We start from the raw sequence: 22,292 nt of genomic DNA on the forward strand, positions 1-22,292 counted from the left end.
TCTTCCATCAGCTATCAGATGGGATTAACCCTGCTTGACCAGCTTCCCTCGTCAATTTGTTGGGAGCATCAAATGAGATCACAGATATGAAAGTGCTCTGAAGGCGTGGCATGAATGAGGTGGCCTCAATATTATTATTGAAATGTGTTAGGAGCCCAGAATATGAAGGGTCCCTGTCACCCTATAGTTTTCAGTAATTGATCACCCCTGATGGCAGACCCATAAACTCAAAAGCACTGAGAAAGAGCACTAGGACTGGAGCTGGCCTGAGGATCCGAAGTGTGTCGGGAGCAGCTGGATGATGGCACAAAGGTCTGTCCACACTGAGCCTGCCCTGATGGCAGTGGTGAGTCCTGGGCCCCTGACCATTGGATTTCAAAACCAAAAAGGACCAGAACCTGGATAACAGCCATACATCATCGCCAGGGAGGCTTCAGCTGCTGCCAACACAATTACCTGATGTCTCATGTGATTTTTTATTTGTATCATTTCTAGAGATTTCTGGGGAAGGCTGTCAGCCTATATGTTTTGGTAATGGGCCTATTCATTGGAGCATGGAAACCAATAACTCTTTATGATCAATAGAAATCCTCATCGCCTTTAAGCCTATTCAAAAATCATTTTTATCATAAGGTTTCTGTGGAGTTTTTCATTCTGGTAAAAATCTACTCAGTTTGGAAGCTTTATAAGCTGGTTCTTTTTACTGTCATGGAAGGCTTCCTAGGACATTCTCCATATGTTTTAGTGAATTATTGTTTCTTACATTGGTCGACTGTTGGAATCCCTGATGTACTCCTTTGACAAAACCAGAAGGAAAAGAAAGATGCTCATTCACTAGGTTACATGTTAAAATCTGGAATGAGGTTTTTCAGGATGATTGGAGCAAATAACTCAACCTTCCCTGAATGTGTGTTGTGCTAAATCTTGCCAAGTGCTTGGCAATCTCTGCTTCCTCTCACACGTTGAAACATGGTTTGGGAATATTTCTCCCCAAGAGCTTTTGCCATAAAGTCAAAATAGTTTCCACTGCCCACTAACTAGAGTCTTACAAAGAGATAGTCATTAGTCATCACTCACTTTTTTCCAGGGCTCCCCACCAGGGATCTCTTTCACACATAGGTGCTCATGGGCCTGATCTTCTGAGAGGAAAGTTTTGGGAGAAGAGGGGGGCGGGGGAGAGGAAGGAAGGAAGGAAGGAAGGAAGGAAGGAAGGGAGGGAGGGAGGGAGGAAGGAAGGAAGGAAGGAAGGAAGGAAGGAAGGAAGGAAGGAAGGAAGGAAGGAAAGGAGGGAGGAGGGATGGAGAGAGAAGGGGGGAAGGGAAGGGAGGGAGAACTGTCCCGGCAAGGTTATGCCCTGGTTCATAAAATAAGCAGGGAGGGTATATCTGTTAAGCAAGGGGATGACTCTGGCCTGTGTGAATATAAAACATAGTAGGGAGTCAAATTTGATCATCATAATCATACTCTGAGAATAAAAATTCAAGATTGTAGAGTGACATCTGTAAAAACTACTGTATCACATTTTCACCTAGCAGAGAAACTGAGTACTTATGGAAGGTCTTTCATTTCAAATGACTTTTCAATATTTTTGTCTGCGCAAAACAACTATTTCTAGAGTTTATAGAAGCACAACTTGAGTTATACATTTTTAATTGACTCCTGGGGCAGTGTGACTCTCATTTATCTTCCATGATTTAACACATCTAATCTATTTTGTTTTTGACGTGGGCAGAAAGTTCACGAGCCACTGTTTTTACATTACTTAGCCTTGGTGGTGAGGGCTGCCTCTGGGGCATGATGATGAAAATGTTCTTGCTGAGCCCTCTGCCTCCAGTGTTGAAAAAGTAAAAAGTGAAGAATCATTTTAAATGGAATTTAAATAGATGAGTGTTGACTGGGAGCAGAGTGCAAGTTTTAGGCTTTTATTTTTTCTAATTATTCTTGCAGGTGATTATTCATTGTCTTAAGTTATTGGATTTCCGAGTCTCTTTGATTTCAGGGTCAAAAGATAATTTGGCTTTTTTTTTTCTCCCTTTATTTCTGGGAGAAGAGTTTTAAGAAAAAAAAAAGTAAATGCTTAAAAAAGAAAACTGTCACATTTTTTTTATTTTGCACCCGTCCTTCAAATATTCAAGACTTTCTAACTAAAGGGGTCCTAGAGCACCCATGTCGCTGCTTTTTTAATTCTTTACTACATTATTAACGTTTCCAGGGCTTCATTTGATGGGTAGAATCTACGTTTTATTTTTCTGGTGGGTTTCCTTTTCTGGATACAGTATGGGATTATTTCATTGCTAATGTTTGTCATATCTGGGTTTCCATATCTTGGCAGTTTACTTTTCCCTACATTGCTTTCATCCATCCCATTCTAGGTCCTGAGAATGGAAAGAACATTCCTGTCCTCAGGGAACTCACAGTTTTCAGGCGGTTTGATAGAAATGAGCATAAATTCTGAAGCAGAATATAGTTTAGACCTGGGACTGGGTGGATATGTTTACATTCTCATGGAAGGCAAGAACTGGGTGAATATTAGTACACGTCTGATAAATTTGCTGAATATGGATACATCATAAATACTTCCTAAATATTGCATATTGACCATTACATTCATCCTCAAGTTTGTCTTTCTGAATCTATGTAAGTCTACCGAATAGATCTTTATTTAGAACTTACGTATACTCCGTTTTGCCTGGTGAAAGTAATTAAGACACTTTAAGTATCTAAGATGACCCATCTTTCTCTTTTAGTAGCTGTATCCTGAGACAGGTTTCCCCAGGGATTTGATTTTATTATGTGCAAAGAACAAACCCTACCTGTTGTGTGATTAATACAAGAGTACACAGGATTTTTAATAGCTCTATTAATGGGATAATGAATAATGTTTGTTTCTAACCAACGGGATATCTACCTAATTTATCCTAATTTATTAGCAATCTAAGATCCTTACTATGACTCAAAATTAAAATAACATGCTGTTAGAAGTAGGAAAGCAAAGCAGGATAAATAATTCCTTCACCAATTCAGAGCTGTATTCTTGATGCTTCTTGTGAAAACCTAAGGGAACTAATGTTAGTTTAACATTTATTATGTATCAGGACATCGTGCCCAGTGCTGCCAATATAGTGATTGATGTGACATCGTCTTCAACCCCAGGGAGCTTACAAGCTCATTCGATGCAAGGGTGTTAAAGAGGACAGACATAATAATTAGATATGTGATCAGTGAGATGTTAGTATATGAATAAAGACAAGAGAATCCCAAAAGGAAGGATTCTGAACGTGGTCTCTGAGAAGATGTCATAAAGGAACAGACATTTGCATCTGGCCTTGGAGGATTTTATAAGAATTATAAGAATAAGGGAATAAAGGGGATTCTATGCAGTGGGAATCCCAATCGAAGGTGAAAGGGCACTGAAGGACCTGTCCAATGTTGGAAGAAGAAGTAGGCTGTGAGCTTCCCGAGAGAAGGGAGCCCATGTTGCTCACCATTGTATATCCAGTGCCTAAAACGTGGCACATTATAAAGCACTGAGATGTGTATGTTGAATTAAGTGATCTGATTGTGATTAAAACTTCAGGTATAGACTGGACAGAAACTAGAGGCTGAGAGTAGCCCAGCGAACAGGCTGTATCACTACTAAAGAATCTTGCAGGTTAACCCTGAGGAGTGGGGGCTTTATCTTGTAATTTAGCACTTCCCAAAGTATGTTCCTTAAAATATCAAATCTAAAAGATGTTAATAAGCATCACTCAACAAAAGGGTCTTGTTGTCACATAAGCTTGGGAAAGACTGATTTAAACAAAATTAAACCAGCTTCTTGGCTTTTGCTTTACTCTGATTTATGTGCATTGTAAAACCCCAAGAAAGATCTATCTACAGTGTTCTTCAGACTTCTGGGATCCTGGACCCTCTTTTTTTAAGGCAAACACATTGCAGGACTGATGTTCTCCATGACACATTTTATAAGGTTTACTTTAAGCAGTGAGCAGCCAATGAAGTCCTCTCAGCAGGGGACTGACATCATCTGAATTTCCTATTCGAAGATTCTTCAGTCTTCTAAAGAATGGACTGAGTTAAGGCAAGACCAGAGGCAGGGATACCAGGTTGAAGACCGGCATGACGGTTTAGGCAGGAGAGAATGAGAGCCTGACCCCAAGAAGAGAGAAGAAAGAACCAAGAGATACAACTGACCCTTCAGAGGTAGAATTGTCAGGGCTGCCGTTAGAATTACACAGGTGGTGCCCTGCTCAGGGACCCCTGGCCGAGCAGGTCACAGAGCACTGAAGCCTGTCCACACTCTGTTACTAAGCTCTGCATCCCAGCACAGAGCGGCCTCCATCCTGAGGAAACCCACCTGTATCTGATTCACAGCTGGCAGAGTCCCCCGTTAATGACTGATGAGATGTGGGAGGAGGGCCAGAGAAGTGCTCGAGATGACTCATATTTGTTGTCTGAATGACTGTACGGTGAAAGATGCCTTCATTTTTTTTTTGAAACTTCCTTTGATTTTTATAAAATCATAGTACCTGAAACATCATACCCAGAGTAGGAATGATATATGTGCAGTTCTGCTTGCTCTGAACGGTCTCTGCCAAGAAGCACAGTTTTATCCCGGCCACACATTAAAATATACATCCTATTGTTGCAGAAAGATTTTTACCAAGACCTTGAACCAAAGGTTACAAGCTCAGATGTCTGCAGAGCCCACTCCGGCATCATAAATGAGTGAGGGATAGCAGGCTGAGTGTTTGCATACGAAGCTTACAGGAACGTACTTCACTTACAAAAATAAATATGCTCTCTTCCATTTGTCTTTGAATATGCAGCCTTCTCCATCTATCTTTTATAACTATTTTTGGTAAGAATATGGATAGTGAGAAGTATTGCTCCATTCCAAGAAAAATGTCTGCACGATATTGTTGATGAATGACAGCTGACATGGCTAAGGCATCAGGAACACGAGAGAGGGGTGGGCCAGTCCTTCTGAGTTTTCAGGAGAAGCTGGGAATTTGATTTTTTTTTTATTTTATTTATTTATTCGACAGGATAGAGACAGCCAGCGAGAGAGGGAACACAAGCAGGGGGAGTGGGAGAGGAAGAAGCAGGCTCATAGCGGAGGAGCCTGATGTGGGGCTCGATCCCATAACGCCGGGATCACGCCCTGAGCCGAAGGCAGACGCTTAACCCCTGTGCCACCCAGGCGCCCCTGGGAATTTGAATTTTTATGTGAAACCTCTCTAGTTATAAATGTTGGCAGAAATTTTTTTACTACACTGCATGGGCCCAGGCAAAGCCTATCTCTTTGTCACCAATTTTTTCGTGACTTTTACCTTAGTCTGTGTGTACTCTCATCTGTACCCATGGGCCTACATTTTTTTAAATTGATAGATTTAAAATGCATATCTTGGGTAGATGAGGTGCTGCTATACAAGCCCCTGTTGAATTACTGAATGAGAGGAGCAAAGATTTTTCCTGAACTAATAATTAGAACAGTGTCTTTATGTTTTGTGTTGTCTTGATTGTGGGAAGAGTGACCAAAAATCTGGTGTCTGATGGACGTGTTAGTGTTGAAATCCAAAAAGCATCATCAGCTAAAGGCATGAGAGTCTGCCGGGAGAGATGTAACATAAAGTGTGAGGTCCGGTGCTGGGAAACAGGGGAGACTACCGATATACACTTCACATTGTAATTCATACCTGGTGGATTCTGTTTCACAGAGAGGGGGAATGTGGAACAGTGTATGGACTAAGGCCTTGATGTCAGGGGAATTACGAAATAGTACAGGGGGATTTAGTCCTGGGGCTAATATGATGTCACAGCTTAGTTCATAGCAGAACTTTCTTAATGGCCCACATGTGAGCACATAGATTGGACCCATCTGTTTGAAAGGGGGAGTTAGCACATGTGTGGTAATCACCATCATTCTAAAGAAACTTTGAGGAGGTGTTTAGTTCCTGCTGATCGGGAAGATTAGAATCAAGCAAGTTTTATGAATAGAAAATGATGAGCAGATGAGCCTGGAAGGAAATGGAAATGTGATGAGATTAGTAGCTGATGTGTACCTCTCTGCAGGGAAAAAAGCTTTAAGAGATGTCAGGCTGGGAAATACTTTATTTCTTGAAGTGCAAAGAAGAGATTTGGACAAAGCTATATAATCTTAGCAGCCACTGCCAAAGTGAATTGGTCAAGGATCTTTCTAAAAAATCTGCTATTTAGAAATTGCTGGGTCTAAACATGTCAATGAAAAGGTACCTTCATTGTCTGAGATTCAAGTTTCCCACATTCATCCAACCAACAAATATTTATTGAGGACCCACTATGTGCTAGTGTGGGCCAGGCCCTGGAGTGGCTGACAGACTTGTGGGAATCCACGCCCTGCAGAAGACAGACCACAAGTGCTTACAAGGGGTCTCTGGGTAGATCGTGAGCAGATTTATCCTAGAGCTCCCCAATAATGTGACATCTTGGGCAAAGAGAGAGATGGCAAAAATGAATGGCATGATTCAGTGGCCCCAAGACCTAGGTTCCATGGATCATGGCGCCCCTCTGGTTTGTGCTTTTAACTTTTCAGGACAAATGAACTTTCTAGAAGATAGTTTAAAGTAAACTCTCATCAGATTAATATCATCTGTTCCCCCAAAAATTGCTAATCCTAACACTTAGGGAATAGATTTTCTTGTTTCCATGCCTTTGTAAACAGCCTTCCTTATATGGAAGGGAATGCACCCCATTCTCTTCAGAAAGCTGCCTGTGCCTCCTAGATTCACCTCTTCCCAGCCATTGCCTACATGCCTGCCTTTCCTACAGCCTTCCTCCCTTTCTTTTCTTACCTCCCTCACTCCGTACTTCCTTTTCTCTCCTTTCCTGTTTCCTTCCTCTCATCTCTTTCTTCTTCCCTTGTTTCCTTTCATTCCTTGTTCCTTCCTTTTTCTTATTTCAAATGAAGACTTTTCCTGTATAAAAGAAACCAATCCTGTATAAAAGAAACCAATCCACAAAGGTATTCAACCCAGTAAGTATACACCCCTGAAATATCTAACTTACTGGAAACTGGAAAGAGCAGGGACACCAGTCTTCCACAGTCCAGAGGATATGTCCCTCAACTGTACCTAGGAGGCAGCAGCACGGGCTGGGTCAGGCAGGATGGTGAGTGACTGGAGCACCTACCCATCTCCAGGTGATTTCTTAATGCCAACTGATAGGTCAGATCAGAGAAATCACATGTAATAAAACCGAGGGCAGGTGGTTTAAAGCTGGCTTTTTATGTCTCTCCCTCCATGGAAAATATGGGTGATAGTACAGGTTAATTTTAGCTCAATGATTTTACCTTTCAGAAGGTTTATCTTCAAGAGCTGTTCCTCCTTCGAGACCTACCCTTTAATTTAGTGTTTGTACATAGTTTTGTTTCCAGAAATGGCAGGAAGCACTTGTCTTCCCAGCAGTGCAGTTATCTGAGGCCATGAGCAGACAGGTTTGAATTCCAGCCCCCACGTTAATATCAGCCCCAGAGTATACTTGGAGAAGGTCATTTCTCCATTTCTCCACTTGTGGGGAGGAGATAAAGTTGTTTTCAACTTCTCTGCTGTCTTGAGAGGATTAAGTTTTTAATGTTTGTGAAACATTTTGAAGATAAAAAGTAAACAGAACGTCTAAACACATTTCTTCTTTTTTTAAAAGCGTGTAGCATTCTGAAAAATACCGAAATTAAAACCTCCACAATATTGAAATCACACAGCTGAGAAGTTATGAACACTAGGCGTCATTTGAAGCTCAAAAGGCAGCTTGGATTTCTGGAGCCAATGTCTTAGAAAGATTAAGGTTATTGCCAGTAATATGATGTTGGTCTAAGAAGCTCATCTGTCTAGACCTGTTTCCTCATCTGTAAAGCAGGTGGAATGAACCAGAATGATGTCTAAATTCCCACTGACTCGTGAGTTCTCTTAATGTCTAGTGACTCTGTGCTTTGCTGAGTACAAAGGTAAAAGACAGGCAGTTTTCCTTTACTCTGAGGTTCTTCAGTGCACGTGAGAATGTCAGGGAAAAGAAAATACTCAACAGTGGGTCCCCTTCCATCGGTTTGCCTACCCGTGTGATGACCAAGAATAGAGACATAAAGGGTAAGAGCATTGCTATCCACAACTGGTCTTGTGAGAAAAGAGTGAGAATAGATAGGCATCCTCACTGGAATTAATTATCAAGAGCTGTAACATCTAAAACCCTACGCATAGAGAGTGTGTCCTTTGGATCCAGTGACCTCCCTAAGCATATTGTTTTAAAATGCAATCAGAGCCAAGAGAAGGGTCACATTATTAGTAATTGATTACATGGCTTCGTAACCTTTGTCCCATTATGGTGCACACAGAAGATGATAATATCTGTAGCGGACTTTTAGGTAAAGAGAAAGCCTAACCCCAGCCAGAGACGACCAGCCCAGGGGGTCCAGCTATATGAGGTCACACTCATCTGCCCAAGAGTTAGGAGGTTCAGTCCACAGCATATCTGAAACCTACTTGTCACCTGTGGTTGGAAGCTCTGCCTTAGTTTAAATGGCTTTATCTTTAGATTTCTTCCTCGTACAAACCTATTAGCTAGTTCCTGAGACTTTTGTTAATGAGATGGAGGAGGGAAACATAAATCTCCTTTGAGCTTTGTCTTCTGCCTTAGAAGAGTATCAGGTGCAAAAATAGCTCCTAGAAATCAGGAAACTCAGAATAAGGACACAAAGTACTCGGGAAGAAGAAGGGGCGTTGCCAGGATGGGGAGAAATTATGTGGCAGCCACGTGTGACTGAAAAAACACGTGGTATTTGGGGTGTGATCAGCCTAGACTGTGGCAGACGGATTGGTAGTAAAAGCGCTCCATCTCGGAAGTACTGAGGCCACGTCCCACCTGCAGGGTGAAGAGTAAACTGTGGACGTCTTGCTAGGATGTGCTGAGGTCACTGGAAGGCTAAGTTCCAACGGCATTCAGGGGAAGGTGAATGTGACCAAAGCCACGAGTTGAGGCAAACATTTAGGGGACAGCAGCAGAGGGTAGTGGTTGGGGGCACAGACCCTGGACCAGGTGGAATCCACTTTACTTCGCCTTTCCCTGCCTGTTTCTAACCTGTAGTCGGGGGATCATCCCCCTACCTTTCTTCCCCCGGGGCTGATGTGAAGACAAATGGGTTAGTATCTGTTAAGCACTTGGAAGAGTGCCTGCGTGGAGTAAATTCACTGAGCACCAGATAAATAAGAGATAACAGGGAAGCTGAAGCGCCCCCCCCCCAACTTCCTTTAACGGGGAGGAGGGGAGAGCAGAGTTTGAGCGGGAACTGACGATGCAGAAGCATAAGAAAATAGCAGGAGAAGATAGAGCTGCGCTGAAGAAGTTTGGGTCTCAAGTCAGAGAGCTGAAAGAAGTCACAGCTGCCGCCCAAGACCTGGTGGCAGTTTTTCAGCAATTGAGAACAGGAAAGGTGCCAAAAGACCGAAACCCGTCAAAGATGGTCCCAGTTTTCAAAGGAGGGAAAAGCTTGCTTCTAGAAGCACCGCTCCGAGCTTGCTGTTGATCCGGAGCCATGTTTAGGGAGGGAGTTTGAAACAGATGGTTAACAGATGCTTCTGCATAGGCCGTGCAGGGTGGGGAAAAGAGCAGGAGCTGTGACGCCAAACTGACTTGGGTGCGAACCTGTGTTTTGTCACTTACTGGTTGAGTGGCCTTGCAAAAATTCCTTACTTAGCTTCTGAGCCCTACGGTCTGTCTCTAGCCGTAGAATAGCAGTGGCAATGTCTGCCAGGTTCCTGGGAATAGAGTGACGATGAGAATCACCACTCAGGGGACCCAGCAGAGCAGGCCTGCAGTCAGTGGTAGCGGTAACCGCAGACGCAGAGCATAAGGTTTACAACAGAGGTCAGCAAGTTTTTTTATGCAGAGAGCCACACAGTAAGTATTTTAGGCTTTGTGACCCATGTGGTCTATGCCTCAACCACTGGACTCTGTCTTTAGGTCAGGAAAGCAGCTCCAGGTCATATGTTAATGAGTGGGCGTGGCTGCATCTCAATAAAACTATTTACAAAAACAAGCGGCCACGTTTTGGCCAAAGGACTATAGTTTGCAGATGCCTGATTTAGAACCAAACTGCCAGGGTTAAAGCAACCTCTTCCATTTAGGAGCACTGCGACCTAGGACAAGTTCTGAAATTCAATTTCTTTATGGAATAGGTGTAATCATAGTACCTATCTCATGAGACTGTGGGAGCAATTAAAGGAGTTAAAGGAAATAACGAAAGGAACCCAGCCACCATGCTGCAAGGAAGCATAGACTCGGTCCCAGCCAGTGGCTATTCTCAACCAACAGACGTGTCCGGTGACTGCAGACCCAGCTCCCTGGGACAGCAATTGCATGAGAGACCCCAAGTAAGAACTTCTCCCATTCAGCCCCTGAAACCGGGAGAGATAATAAAAACATTATGGGTTATTTAAGCCACTTAGTTTTGGGTTACACAGGAGTAGATAACTGGGACAAGGTGCAAGAGGAATTTGATTTTTTCTGTGTAGTTATAAAAAGTAAAACCAGTCTATGGGAAACGACAGGCAATCTGGGCTAATGACAGGCAGGTGGATTCAGGTGCAGTATTAAAGAGCTTTGAGAACATCGAACCCGTCAAACCAATGGGCTGCTTCCCAAGGCAGTGAGTGTATCTTATTGAAAACATCTAAACTGAGGCCAGATGATTGCAGGTCCAGAATATGACAGAAGATTTGGGGTATGGGAGAAGGGTGAATTTAGTATGAATCCAGGTTTTTGTTGGGTGGTTTGTAGGTTGGTGTATCTCCCAATTTGCCTCCAAAAGAGTTTTATAACTACAAGGCACTGGATGAATATTTCATTTATTAAACGAGTATTTGCTGAATGCTTACTGTATCTGCTGTCGTAGGTGCCAGGAATACATCGGTGAACAAAACAGACGAAAGCCAATGCTCCGTGGCGTTCATATTCTACTAGAGGAAGACGTGCAATAAATAAGACTATGTGCTAAATACGTGTCCGATAATGATAAAATGTCAAGGATAAATATAAAGTATAGGAAGGGGGATATGTAATCCCTGAAGAGAGGTTTACAAAGCTAAGTGTAATGGTCTGGAAATAGCCATTTACGATGAATTAATGGTTAGGGAGAATGCCAGAATTGAACTCTCCATTTTAGAAATATTTAATATATTTTCAGATACTCTCAATAATCCCTGGGGACAAGGCAGTGGACAAGACACCAGGTCTCTGCACTCAGGGAGCACCCATGCTTATAGTCTAGTACAGGGAGAGAGACCACAAATATAAATAAATCAGGAGGGGCGCCTGGGTGGCGCAGTCGTTAAGCGTCTGCCTTCGGCTCAGGGCGTGATCCCGGTGTCCCGGAATCGAGTCCCACATCGGGCTCCTCCGCTGGGAGCCTGCTTCTTCCTCTCCCACTCCCCTGCTGTGTTCCCTCTCTCACTGGCTGTCTCTCTGTCACATAAATAAATAAAATCTTTAAAAAATAAATAAATAAATAAATAAATAAATAAATAAATAAATAAATAAATACATCAGGAAATTTCAGTGAGGAAGAAGCGTGGCCTCCACCAGCTGCCATAACTCCAGAATTCTCCGTGTCCATCCATTTTTGGTCTTATAAAGATTTTGCCTCTTCCAGGAATAGACGTATAAACACATTCCTCTTTGTGGGTTTATCGTTATAATCCACTGGGTCATGTTGATTTCCTCTGGTTCTGCCTGATAGTCACAGACCCCAAAGACACCACAGAAAAATGAAATGGGCTGTACTGTACTCTCAGCAGAACTGCTCAAGTTGTGGTTCCTTTTGTTAGGCACTAGCTGTAAGCACCTCAAGAAATGAATCTTTCAGGCTTTGATTAATTGCCAAACCACTGATTATTGATCATAGATGAGAACAGAATATCCAGGTTAGGATGGCTGTGTATTCCCTTGTCCCATTGTGGCGAGCAAGAAGGGATAGTTTCTAAACAATAGCTAATTCATCGTTAATGAAAAATGATGCGGAGGAGGAGATGGTGGGGATCTATCTCAGCTGGTTTTGCTGCAATCTCCAGCGCTGCTACTCCTTTCCCATAGAGACTAATTCCAGCTGGTGGGTTGAGGCCTAAGGCCACACGAAGTATGAAGTCTAAAAATCTGATGGATTCATTAATGATTGATATTCCAGGTACAAACATAGCTGGACACATGAGTGGGTCTAGAGAAACAAAAATGGAAATGAAGACTCTGAGGTCAGAAATGACGTAGTTCAGTTCAGCAGGCATTTATTGAGAGCACACTAGGTTCCAGAAAAGATGAAAAAGTCAAGGTCCCTGCCGCTGAGTAGCTCACAGTGTGTTGAAAGAGCCAAACACATAAACAGATCACTTCAGCAGATTGTAGATAAGTGTCTGCGATGGCTCGCACAGTTTGGGGAGTGGCTAGAAATTATTATGAGTAATCATGGGATCGGAAGTGTTCTCCGTGATGTCAGGTGGGCATGAACCCCATAGTGCAGGATGAACATTGTACTAGCTGTCTAATCCCCACTCATAGACTCCTGAAGCAAGAAGCACTTAGGGATTATATGTTATCAGTCTCTTAATTTCCTACAGATAAAGACACAGAGACTCTTCAGTGTCTGATGTTCTCTCCACTTATTATCATAGGGAGGAGTTTGGGGTAAATTAATTCTTAATTTCATTTAACAACATTTATTTGACACTATGGGCTGTACCAGGTACCGGAACATAACAATAAGTAAGAGACAATCCCTGACCTACGGTCGTTCTGGAAGGTTTGAGCGGAGACCAGCAAGCATACAGACATTTCGAAATGCAGATGATAATTAGTGTCCTGGAGTTATGCACACAGTGGAGTGGGAACATGGTGAGGGCACCTTCATCTGTCCACAGGAGGCAGGATTAACTTCGGAGGAGTGTTTGACTTGAAGCTTCTCAAATGAGTCAGGTGTATTCCCAAGAGAAGGCATTCCATGGAGACAAACAGCTGTACAGTGGAATGGAGGTGTAAGAACATGACACACTCAGAACCTCCCAGGCTTACAGTGTAACTGGGCGTGGAGGCTGGAAAGGGGTGGATAAGGCACAGTGATGGATAAATCTGGTCAGACCCTTGTCCTCAGGGAGCCTGGGAAGGGTGTTATACAAGGTCCGTGACATGATCAGATTTTTAAGGAGGAAATACCTTTACAGCAAAGATGAAGGTTGGAGGCAGGGAGGCTCCCGTAGCTCCGAATGAGATGCAGGGGAGGCCTGTCCTGGGGCAGTGTGACAGAGAGGGTGCCTCCGAGTTTGGTTGGATGTGGATGGTGAGAACAGGGGCTCTAGGTAGATGCCCGGGGTTCTGGGACAGACCAGTGTGTGACTAAGTGGGCGTGTCCTTCATAGAGAATCAACGTAGGAGAAGGGGGAGGTTTGGAGATAAGGATTTCAGTCGGTGACATGGATAAGATGGAGGCGTCACAGGCCGGAAGGCAGGAACGGCAGCTGGGGGCTCTGTTGTAAAAAGGGCCTTAAACGGTCTATGCTGCTTTTATAAGGTGAGACTGCTTTGGCTAAAGAGATTGCCCAAGTAGGACCTGAGTTAGAGTCTAATTCAGTAAATAAGCGTTTGTGGCACGTGTTCTGCCTGCGTGGCTTGACACGGGAGTGGGAGCAGCGAAGAGACTGGGCGAAGTCTGTTTTTGCCCTTACACAGCTTCTCAGCTTAGACGAGGAATCGTGTGTTTGATTACTTTCCACAAGAGTAAGCGCTACAAAAGAGAAGTATGGGGTAATGTAAAGCATGGGCTGCAGGAGGGGGGCGAGGTGGGCCTGGCACTTGGTCTGTGGGCTCCAAGAAGGCACCCCTGAAGAAATGGCATTTCCACTGGACCTCAAGGATGAGGAGACAAGACCCAGGAGAGAGGGCAGGATGTGCAAAAGCCCTGGCGGGAAGAGTTGTTGCTTGCTCGAGGACCGGAGGATGCCTGTGTGGCCTGAGAGAGCAAGACAGCAGGGCGCTTGGGGTGCGGTGGAGCCGTGGGGGACCCAGCTCCCCAGCACGCCTGTGCGGCTGCCACCGGTCCCTGCTAAGTGACACCTGACGGACCTGGGTGTGTAAATCCAGCTCTACTCCAAAAGAAAGCATTTGTTTTTTAAGATTTTATTTATTTATTTGAGAGAGAGAGAGAGAGAGAGAGAGAGAGAGAGAGACAGCACAAGAGGGGTGAGGGACAGAGGGAGAAGCAGACTCGACCCGGGGTTTGAGCCCCGGGACTCTGAGATCGTGACCCAAGCTGACTGAGTCACCTGGGTGCCCCCCAAAGAAAGCATTTTTACAGCAGCAGGATCTTCGAGCGAGTGGTGAACCCGCAGCCCAGAGGGTCTCTCCTTTGCTTGGCAGCCACGTGGCCAAGGGTCCCATCTCAGAGCCCACTGTGGGGCATTTCTTGAGAAGTGATGGGAGGTGATTTTGTCCACACTGAAGACAGTGAGCGTTGTTTGGATTCAGAAAGAGGCTGTTGAAGGAGAAAAGAGAGGCAGGGAAGTGGAGCGGCCAAGAAATCAATGTGTTTTGGTCAACACAGCTCACCTGGGAGTATACCATTTTACTTCGGCAGCAACAGCAGAACGTGCCTTAGCATGTCCGGGAAAATCTCAGGAGTCAAAATCCAGCCCTGGCACATATTGGCCCTGACGTGTTTCTTTTGTGAAACATAACAAACCAATTGGGAAAATAACTTCAGAAGGAAACTTGATTGATTTCTCAAAGAAAGCAAGAACTCCTATGAAAATTTATCTTAAGTCTATTAAAGCCATTCTCCTAGGCGGCTTGTAAGAGAAACTAAACTACATTGCAGTTCCATTTTGCAAAGAGCCTTTAATTTGTTTTCCCAGAGTTTTGGCCTTTGTTGCCATTATTCCTGTCAGGTTGCTTTATTAGGTGAAAAACTGGATGACCAGGTGCTGTAATTCACTGTTGTTTTTCTCCTTTTGGTGCTGAGTATGTCTTTATGTTCCTTCTAGCCTCCAAATATATATTTTGTAGTAATAAGCTGCCTTATTCCAGGTAATGATTTAAAGATGAAATACACACTCTTCCAGGTTTGTGGTCAAACAGAACATTAAGAAATGCCAAAGACTTAATAATACCTGGCTTTAGCACTTGGTAACAAGGGGACCTCTGAGCCTCTGTTTACTCATCTGTAAAATGGGAACAAATAAACCTCCACTTAGTGAAGAGGGTATTTTGGAAAGTGAACGATAAAACGCATGGAAAAGTGCTTTAAAAGTGGTGTCACCCTCTGCATGCAGAAGTATTTCTATGATAGTAATTATTAGCACTGTGATCAAGAGGATTATCCACACTAAGATTCAAAGACTTCATGTCTGCCATGCAGATTCTTTAGAGACCTCCTCTTCATTTCTCTCCTCTCTCAGTTCTTCTAGACACTCGTAAGGATAGCACCTCAGAGATGGGGAAGAAGTGTCCATCCCTCCTCGAGTTTGCCAGGGTGGGGGGAATTATTTTGTTACTGTTAAAAATGTATGATAACTATCAAATGTACTTACAATGAGCCATCAAAATTATGAAGCATATATCTCGGTTTTCCTTTTGTGTGGTGGCAATGTAAAATTCACACATTTCACATGAAAACAGAAAGGAAAAGAAAATGAATACTGAAAGAATTTAGATGGTGATATCACTGTCCAAAAATTAGAAGAAATGCCCATTGGTTAACGTATCATAATGATTATATTGGTTTTTGTGTCTGTGGAGGGGCATACTCTATGCCCACTAAATTTACATAAGCTAGTACATTTTGTAAAGCCGATCCTATTTTTCTCCCCCTCTCCACGCCACAGCACAATGAGAGCTCTGCCTCCCTCCTACACTTTCACCAATGATTTCCATTTACTGGATGTCGGGCATTCCCTGCTTTTACAGATGAACTATGGAAAGTTATACATTGACCATGAACTACAGGAATAAGAAAAGTTGAGATGCCCTAAGGCACAGAATAGGCCTTTCGTGGGGCAGGCAGAGGGAGGAGTGGCAAGAAAAGTTTTCTCCATTCTGATTGCAAAATGCTTTCTCTCTTGAAACTCAGGTGACTGTGACAGATGGCGGTCCCTCTCCAAAACAGTCCACCGTTTGGGTGGTGGTGCAGGTTTTGGATGAAAATGACAATAAACCCCAGTTCCCAGAGAAGGTCTACCAGATCAAGCTGCCAGAACGCGACCGAAAAAAGAGGGGAGAACCCATTTATAGGGCTTTTGCATTTGACAGAGATGAAGGCCCCAATGCAGAAATCTCCTACAGTATCGTGGATGGAAATGATGACGGAAAGTTTTTTATTGACCCTAAAACTGGCATGGTTTCTTCCAGAAAGCAGTTTACAGCAGGGAGTTATGACATCCTAACGGTAAGATTTTTCTGCACTTCAGTAACATTCGTGGGGGTGGGGGGGTGTTACTTTCTTACTCATGTATATTCATTTGAGTAATAAATCTTTAGAGTAATAAGTACAGCCACACAGCTGTGGAAGGCTACTTTCTGTTTCAGTGATATTTTTAAATAATGAGACCATTTCCTTTGGTTGTGTCCTATCAGCAAACCTCCTCCATTCCCAGTATGCAGCCTGCTCCATCACATACTCAACCACACCTCCTGCAGCCTTAAATCATTTCAGGGTACTCAGCATAGATGAAAACTGAGGGTAGGAGAATACCAGAGTAACATACCCACCACCTAACATATCCTTCACTGTGTCCCCGAGACTTCCCAAGGAAAACAACTCTTGTAATTGTCGACAGTGTGATAGGACATGAATTTAGCTATGAAAATTGTGAGACACAAATCTCAGCTATGTTTATTCTGCATAAGCTGCAAAAGTGAAAAAACTCAAGAAAAAGATGACTCCATTTTTCATTGTTGGAGAATTAAAAAACAAAAACAGAAACACATGAGCACTACCCCAAATAGAGACTTAAAATGCCCATATCTAAAGTGCCAGCCTACTCCCACCACCGCCAAGCACTTTAGAAAGCTAGCACCTATGCCAGAAAAGGCATTGGTCATCCTTACAAGTGATGGGCACTTGCCAGGGTCCCAACAACTGTCAAAAATCGGCGCCATCTGCTCTCCTCTTAGTTTGCAGCCTTCTCTGCTGTATACAGTCAGTCCTGTATTATTTTAAAGGATAGTCTAAGTCTGGACTTGGGTTTCTTTCCCTACTCAATAACATATACAGAACAGTGGGTAGAGAAAAGAAAATAATAATTAAAAAAAACTGGCCCTGTTTCTACCATTAGCAGCTCTGATGTAATATGTGCTACTATAGTTGTGTGACAGTGGGAGTCTTTGAGGACTGGGTGGACGGACGGACTATAGTGGATACCGTTTGTGCCCCAGCCGGATCCCCTTTACCAGGCTGGTGCAGCTATGCCCCAACTGCACTGAGTGTTGGTTGCTAAGGGCTCACATCTGCCCTCTTCTGGAGGGAATCATCCTTGGCTGAACTTCTTGACCGAGGAGGTTCCACACTCCCACCCCAGGCCAGCAGCCCATAGCCAATGACTAACTGACACGAAAGGCCAACCCCTTGCCTCCAGGTGGGTCCAACCCAGCAGTGCAATTGAGGATTCAGAACTTCCCCATGGAATCAGGCTGAGGTTAAGCCTCAGCTGAGACCACACCCTTATTGACCTTCTTTCTCCTGTTCATCTTGCTTCATTCAGTCCCTTTCTCCTGAGAACACTTCCCCCACCCCCAAAATGATTTGTACTCAAATCCCTGTCTCAAACTCTGCTCCTAGGAAACCTGACCTAAGACATGTATCTTCAAGGGTCTTCCATCTCACAGGAATTTTCTGGGACAAAGTGGTCTTCACGATCACATAGCATTTGGGTGGTGTGAGATGTCACTGTTTTTAAAGGCTATCACAATTAGCCATATACTTATTCATGTTATTTTTAAGATGTGATATTTTAAAATCCTTTTTTTTATATTGATTTTTAAAAATTTTCTGTCAGTGGTTTTTACTTGTTGAACTTGAACCATCATTGAAGTCCAGGACAACATAGCAGTTCACCCCGTGCAACTGAGTGTGGAGACGTGCTTTCTTCAGTTCTTATGTAAGACCACAGAGGAGAGTAATTAGTACCCTCCTCCCCATCCCGCTGTCTCCTGGAGCCCGTGCTTTCACCAGGAGAGTTCTTTGCCCCTTCAGAGTTGGCATAACTGAGGGGCTTCCAAGGCAGTTAGAGCAAGGCTGCTGCCTTTCCAGCACCTATCCCATCACCCTCCTCGGATTCTGAGTGAACACGGTGCTTTCCCCAGAATAAAGCAGAAGGAAGGAGCTGCACAACGCGACCACACACACTCTCATTATTCACACTTAAGGATTCACAGTGCGCTTTACTCCCTTTTAAGCATCACCAACAGAGGTATAAGGAATCAAATTAGCTATTCCTACTCATGGGACTATCAGTCATGCCCATAAAACACTGAATGGTAAGTGCCACCCTTGTTTTCCAGGTTTTCCCCATCTGTAAAGTTGGTGGTGGTTCAGGTCACCTTTCAGTGAATGTGGTATGGGACCCCCGCCACATGACTCAGTTGTGTCCCCCGATTCCTGAGCACATTCTCCCCAGGTCTCCGCTCTCCCTTCCCTTTGCTGACACTGTGATGAGGACGGATTCTTGGGCCAACAACAGAGGAGTGACAGACCCAAATTTCCACAGGGATCTGAGCTCTAAGACCTCTTTCTGTGTTCTCTCCATGTGTGAGTAGATAAAGGCAGTGGACAATGGGCGCCCACAGAAATCCTCCACGGCCCGCCTCCACATTGAATGGATTAAGAAACCACCCCCTTCACCTATACCGCTGACTTTTGACGAGCCGTTTTATAACTTCACAGTCATGGAAAGCGATAGAGTCACCGAGATTGTGGGGGTGGTGTCTGTGCAGCCAGCTAACACCCCTCTGTGGTTTGACATAGTTGGTAAGTTCGAGTCCTCCAGAGCAGTACTGGGCAATGTAATCACTGACTGGAGTAACTAGCAAAAACAAAAAACAAAAAACAAAAACAAAAAACAAAAAAATATTTAAAAAATTAAAAAACAACCCACTAATGATTAGTGCTAAGATGAAAAGATGTATAGTGCTGGAATGCGAAAGAGCCAGTAAGATGAATAATCGACCTGTGCTTTCGTTCCAACTCTGTAGCTAAGCTGAACAGAAAGTGCTCTCTGGCTGGATTTTCCATAGTACGTTATTTACTGCAATCTTAATGTCTTTCTGTGTGTCATTTAAATTCTATTGTCGCACTTGGCTAATCTCATTTCTAAATGTATTGATGGTACTAGACTTGCTGTCCTTCATTTCTCTCTTTTTCTTCACCTTTTTTCTGCATTCTGTTCTTTTTTTTTTTCTGCTCCCGACTGCCCTGCTTCAAGGTGGCAAGCATGCTCGAGAGATGTTCTATATTCTACAGACAGCTTGTGGGCAGAACTGTTCAACAGAAGGTACCCTTAGTGCAAACACATTTGCTAAAATACAGCTATCCAATCTGCCTTTTACGGGTTTTTTTTAAGCAAATTAAATTACATCTTTCATAACTGCCTGTGACAGGCTCGAGTGCAGCCCACAGATTTCATACGATGCCTCTAACTATTGCGTTACTCGAATCCACTGACTCCTTTGTTTGGGGTTTGATGGGGTTTGGATTGGGGGGAGGGGTTGTTTTGATTTACTTAAATTTTTTTTTCTTTGCTTTTGAGGTAGATGGGCTTTTGGTGGTTTTGTTTTTATCATTTTGTAGGGTGGGTTATGTAATGGGGCCTTTTCCAATTGAAAAATAAATTAAAATTTATCCCAACACCTCTGTTTTGCTGCAGTAGTGCCGTTCATAGACCAAAAATCTCCACCAGGAGGGTCCCTGGCTGCTATCCACAAAAGGAAAGGCAGGAAATGGAACCTAGATATATAGCCAGTGAGCGCTTCCTAGGAGAACGGAATAGAGAAAGCAGATGGGAGCATGCAGGACAGACCTTGGGAGCCAACCTTTACATTCCTTGAAAGCAAGCAAGCAAGCACAGCAGGCTGCAAAAGGAGAGGGCAAACCAGCACCCCTGCCCCCACACATACACAGGCAGGGAGAGGAGGTGCAGGGCAAATAACAAAATAGGCTGTAGCTCAGATGAGAGAGCGGGGAGAGTGTGCCAACCCTGGACCTGACACTGGGTTGAGCTGCAGCTGACTTCCCATGGTTCTTTGTGGAAGGCCGGGAATCCAGAGACCTGGTCTGCAGGAATCATTTCCTTCTGTATGTCCCTGCCTGGATCAGATGGGCAAGAACCTACCCCTCTTCCCAGGAATGGCTCGATCTGGAGAAAGCATTTAGAACATTCCACATCTGTTTTAATGAGGCACAGAGAAAGAATGCCCCCTGGCCTCCAATCAAACCCCGGTAGAAGGTCCTCTGAATGGGCGTGTTTTCTGCATATTTCATTTGCTGGAATGCCGGTAGAATGTCTTTGTTTTACTTGGTTGGCATTAATCACACCCTCCCTGTACGTGGCCATCCTCATTCCGTGCTTTCAACTCCTTCTTCATCTCCACTTAAAACATTTGAAATGGAACCTCTTCTGATCCGTGAAAGATGTCTTCGAGTCTGTATCTTCTCTGTAGTTTTCAGCCCATTACATTTTTATCTGACACAGCTTCTTTCTTAGCAAAACAGAGGGTGGCACGCGTGCGTCACCTCCTTGTCTGTGCTATCCCCTTTGGTGGTTCCTTCACTGCCATCCCCAGTCGGAGTCGTAGAAAACGCATCTCACTTTCTACATGTGTCCCTGGTGCCAGGCCTCCAGGGGCATGTGCAACAGTGATTTCTTTTAAATAGCCCAGGGGCACCTGGGTGGCTCAGTCGGTTAAGTGTCCGACTCTTGGTTTCAGCTCAGGTCGTGATCTCAAGCTTGTGGGATCGAACCCCACATCGAGCTCTGCACACAGCACAGAGTCTACTTAAGATTCTCTTCTCCTTCTGCCCCCCCATTCTCTCTCACTCTCTCTAAAATAAATAAATAAATCTTTTTAAAAAATAAGCAAATAAATAGCCCAGAGAAGAGTGCAGTCAAACCCCAGAGGGCAGCAGGGCTCCTGGCGTGCTGTCCTGAGCTGTGGGAGGACTTGCTGTCTCTCATCAGGGACCGGTTTATCTCCCTCCTCCCTGACACTCCAGTTTGCAAGCTCGCCTACACCCAGCAGCACTGCTTCTCACCCGTGTGTGATCCATGCATGCAACCTCCTGTCCCGTGGCACGTCCCACTACCTCCCCCTGCCCCAGGAAGCACTCATTTGTACCCACTTCAAAAATCCTCCAAGCACACCTTTCTCTGATGCTCAGTCTGACCAGCCATTTGACCCCAGATATCCAAGTCAGTTTGCAATTCCTCAGCATTCCTGCATGTGTGTGTGTGTGTGTGTGTGTGTGTGTGTGTGTGTGTGATCGTATGTAGATAAGCATGCCTGGCAATGCTGCATGTAGCCTTACTTGCATGTTTTCATGTTAGCATTATTAGTACTATTGTGTATTTTCATTTGTATTGGTCCAGCCTCCATTCTTAACCCTTAAGGTCAAGGCCTTTGTCTCCTCATTCCTTCCTCCTGCCCATGCTTCTGTTGATTGCTTCAGGGTGAGTGGAATAAACAGTGGTAACCAATGGAGATGCTCCAGGCAGCCAATGCATTAACCCTACTAACACCTCTTGAGACCAACCAAGAGTCAGCGTGACCTTCCACTGTATTCCCAGCCATAGCAACCATAGCACCTTTGACAAAATGAGAACTAGTCCAAGAAGAGAGGGGCAGTTTACAGATGACAGCTCTTCCTGGATGGAATCCCTCAGGCTGCTCCAAATACATATCCAGGAATCATTATCAACAGCATAGCACCAGTTTTCATGTTTCTCCACCTTTGTGTTTCTAAATGCTGCACTCTTCCTAATCCTCTTGGTGTCAGTGCATGTCAGTGCATGTCAGTGCATAGTTCTCTTAATGAAGACCTACAGCATTGTCCCTCTAGTCTAGATGTTTCCATCACAGAGATTTCACTGTAGATCTGGTAACATCTAGCTGAGCTTCTCCTACAAATTGAACTTACTGGGCTCGATGCCCAAACAGAACATAATTTCATTTCCATCCCCACATCCAGCAGACAACATCTTGAAACACTGACTCTGTTTCACCGCAGAAGTTAAATCTTT

The 22,292-nt window shown here is 44.1% G+C and overlaps 1 protein-coding gene across 1 annotated transcript in view; it reads left to right on the top strand.

Moving 5' to 3' along the window:
- Positions 1 to 22,292, top strand: part of FAT3 (FAT atypical cadherin 3) — a 635,693-nt gene that overhangs the window by 495,872 nt on the left and 117,529 nt on the right. Inside the window, exons 5-6 of the mRNA XM_044386515.3 lie at positions 16,133 to 16,447; positions 18,817 to 19,027. Of these exons, the coding sequence (XP_044242450.1) occupies positions 16,133 to 16,447; positions 18,817 to 19,027 (526 nt within the window). The remainder of the gene's footprint in view (positions 1 to 16,132; positions 16,448 to 18,816; positions 19,028 to 22,292) is intronic.

Source organism: Ursus arctos, unplaced genomic scaffold (genome assembly GCF_023065955.2).
Source record: "Ursus arctos isolate Adak ecotype North America unplaced genomic scaffold, UrsArc2.0 scaffold_22, whole genome shotgun sequence".
Classification (NCBI taxonomy): domain Eukaryota; kingdom Metazoa; phylum Chordata; class Mammalia; order Carnivora; family Ursidae; genus Ursus; species Ursus arctos.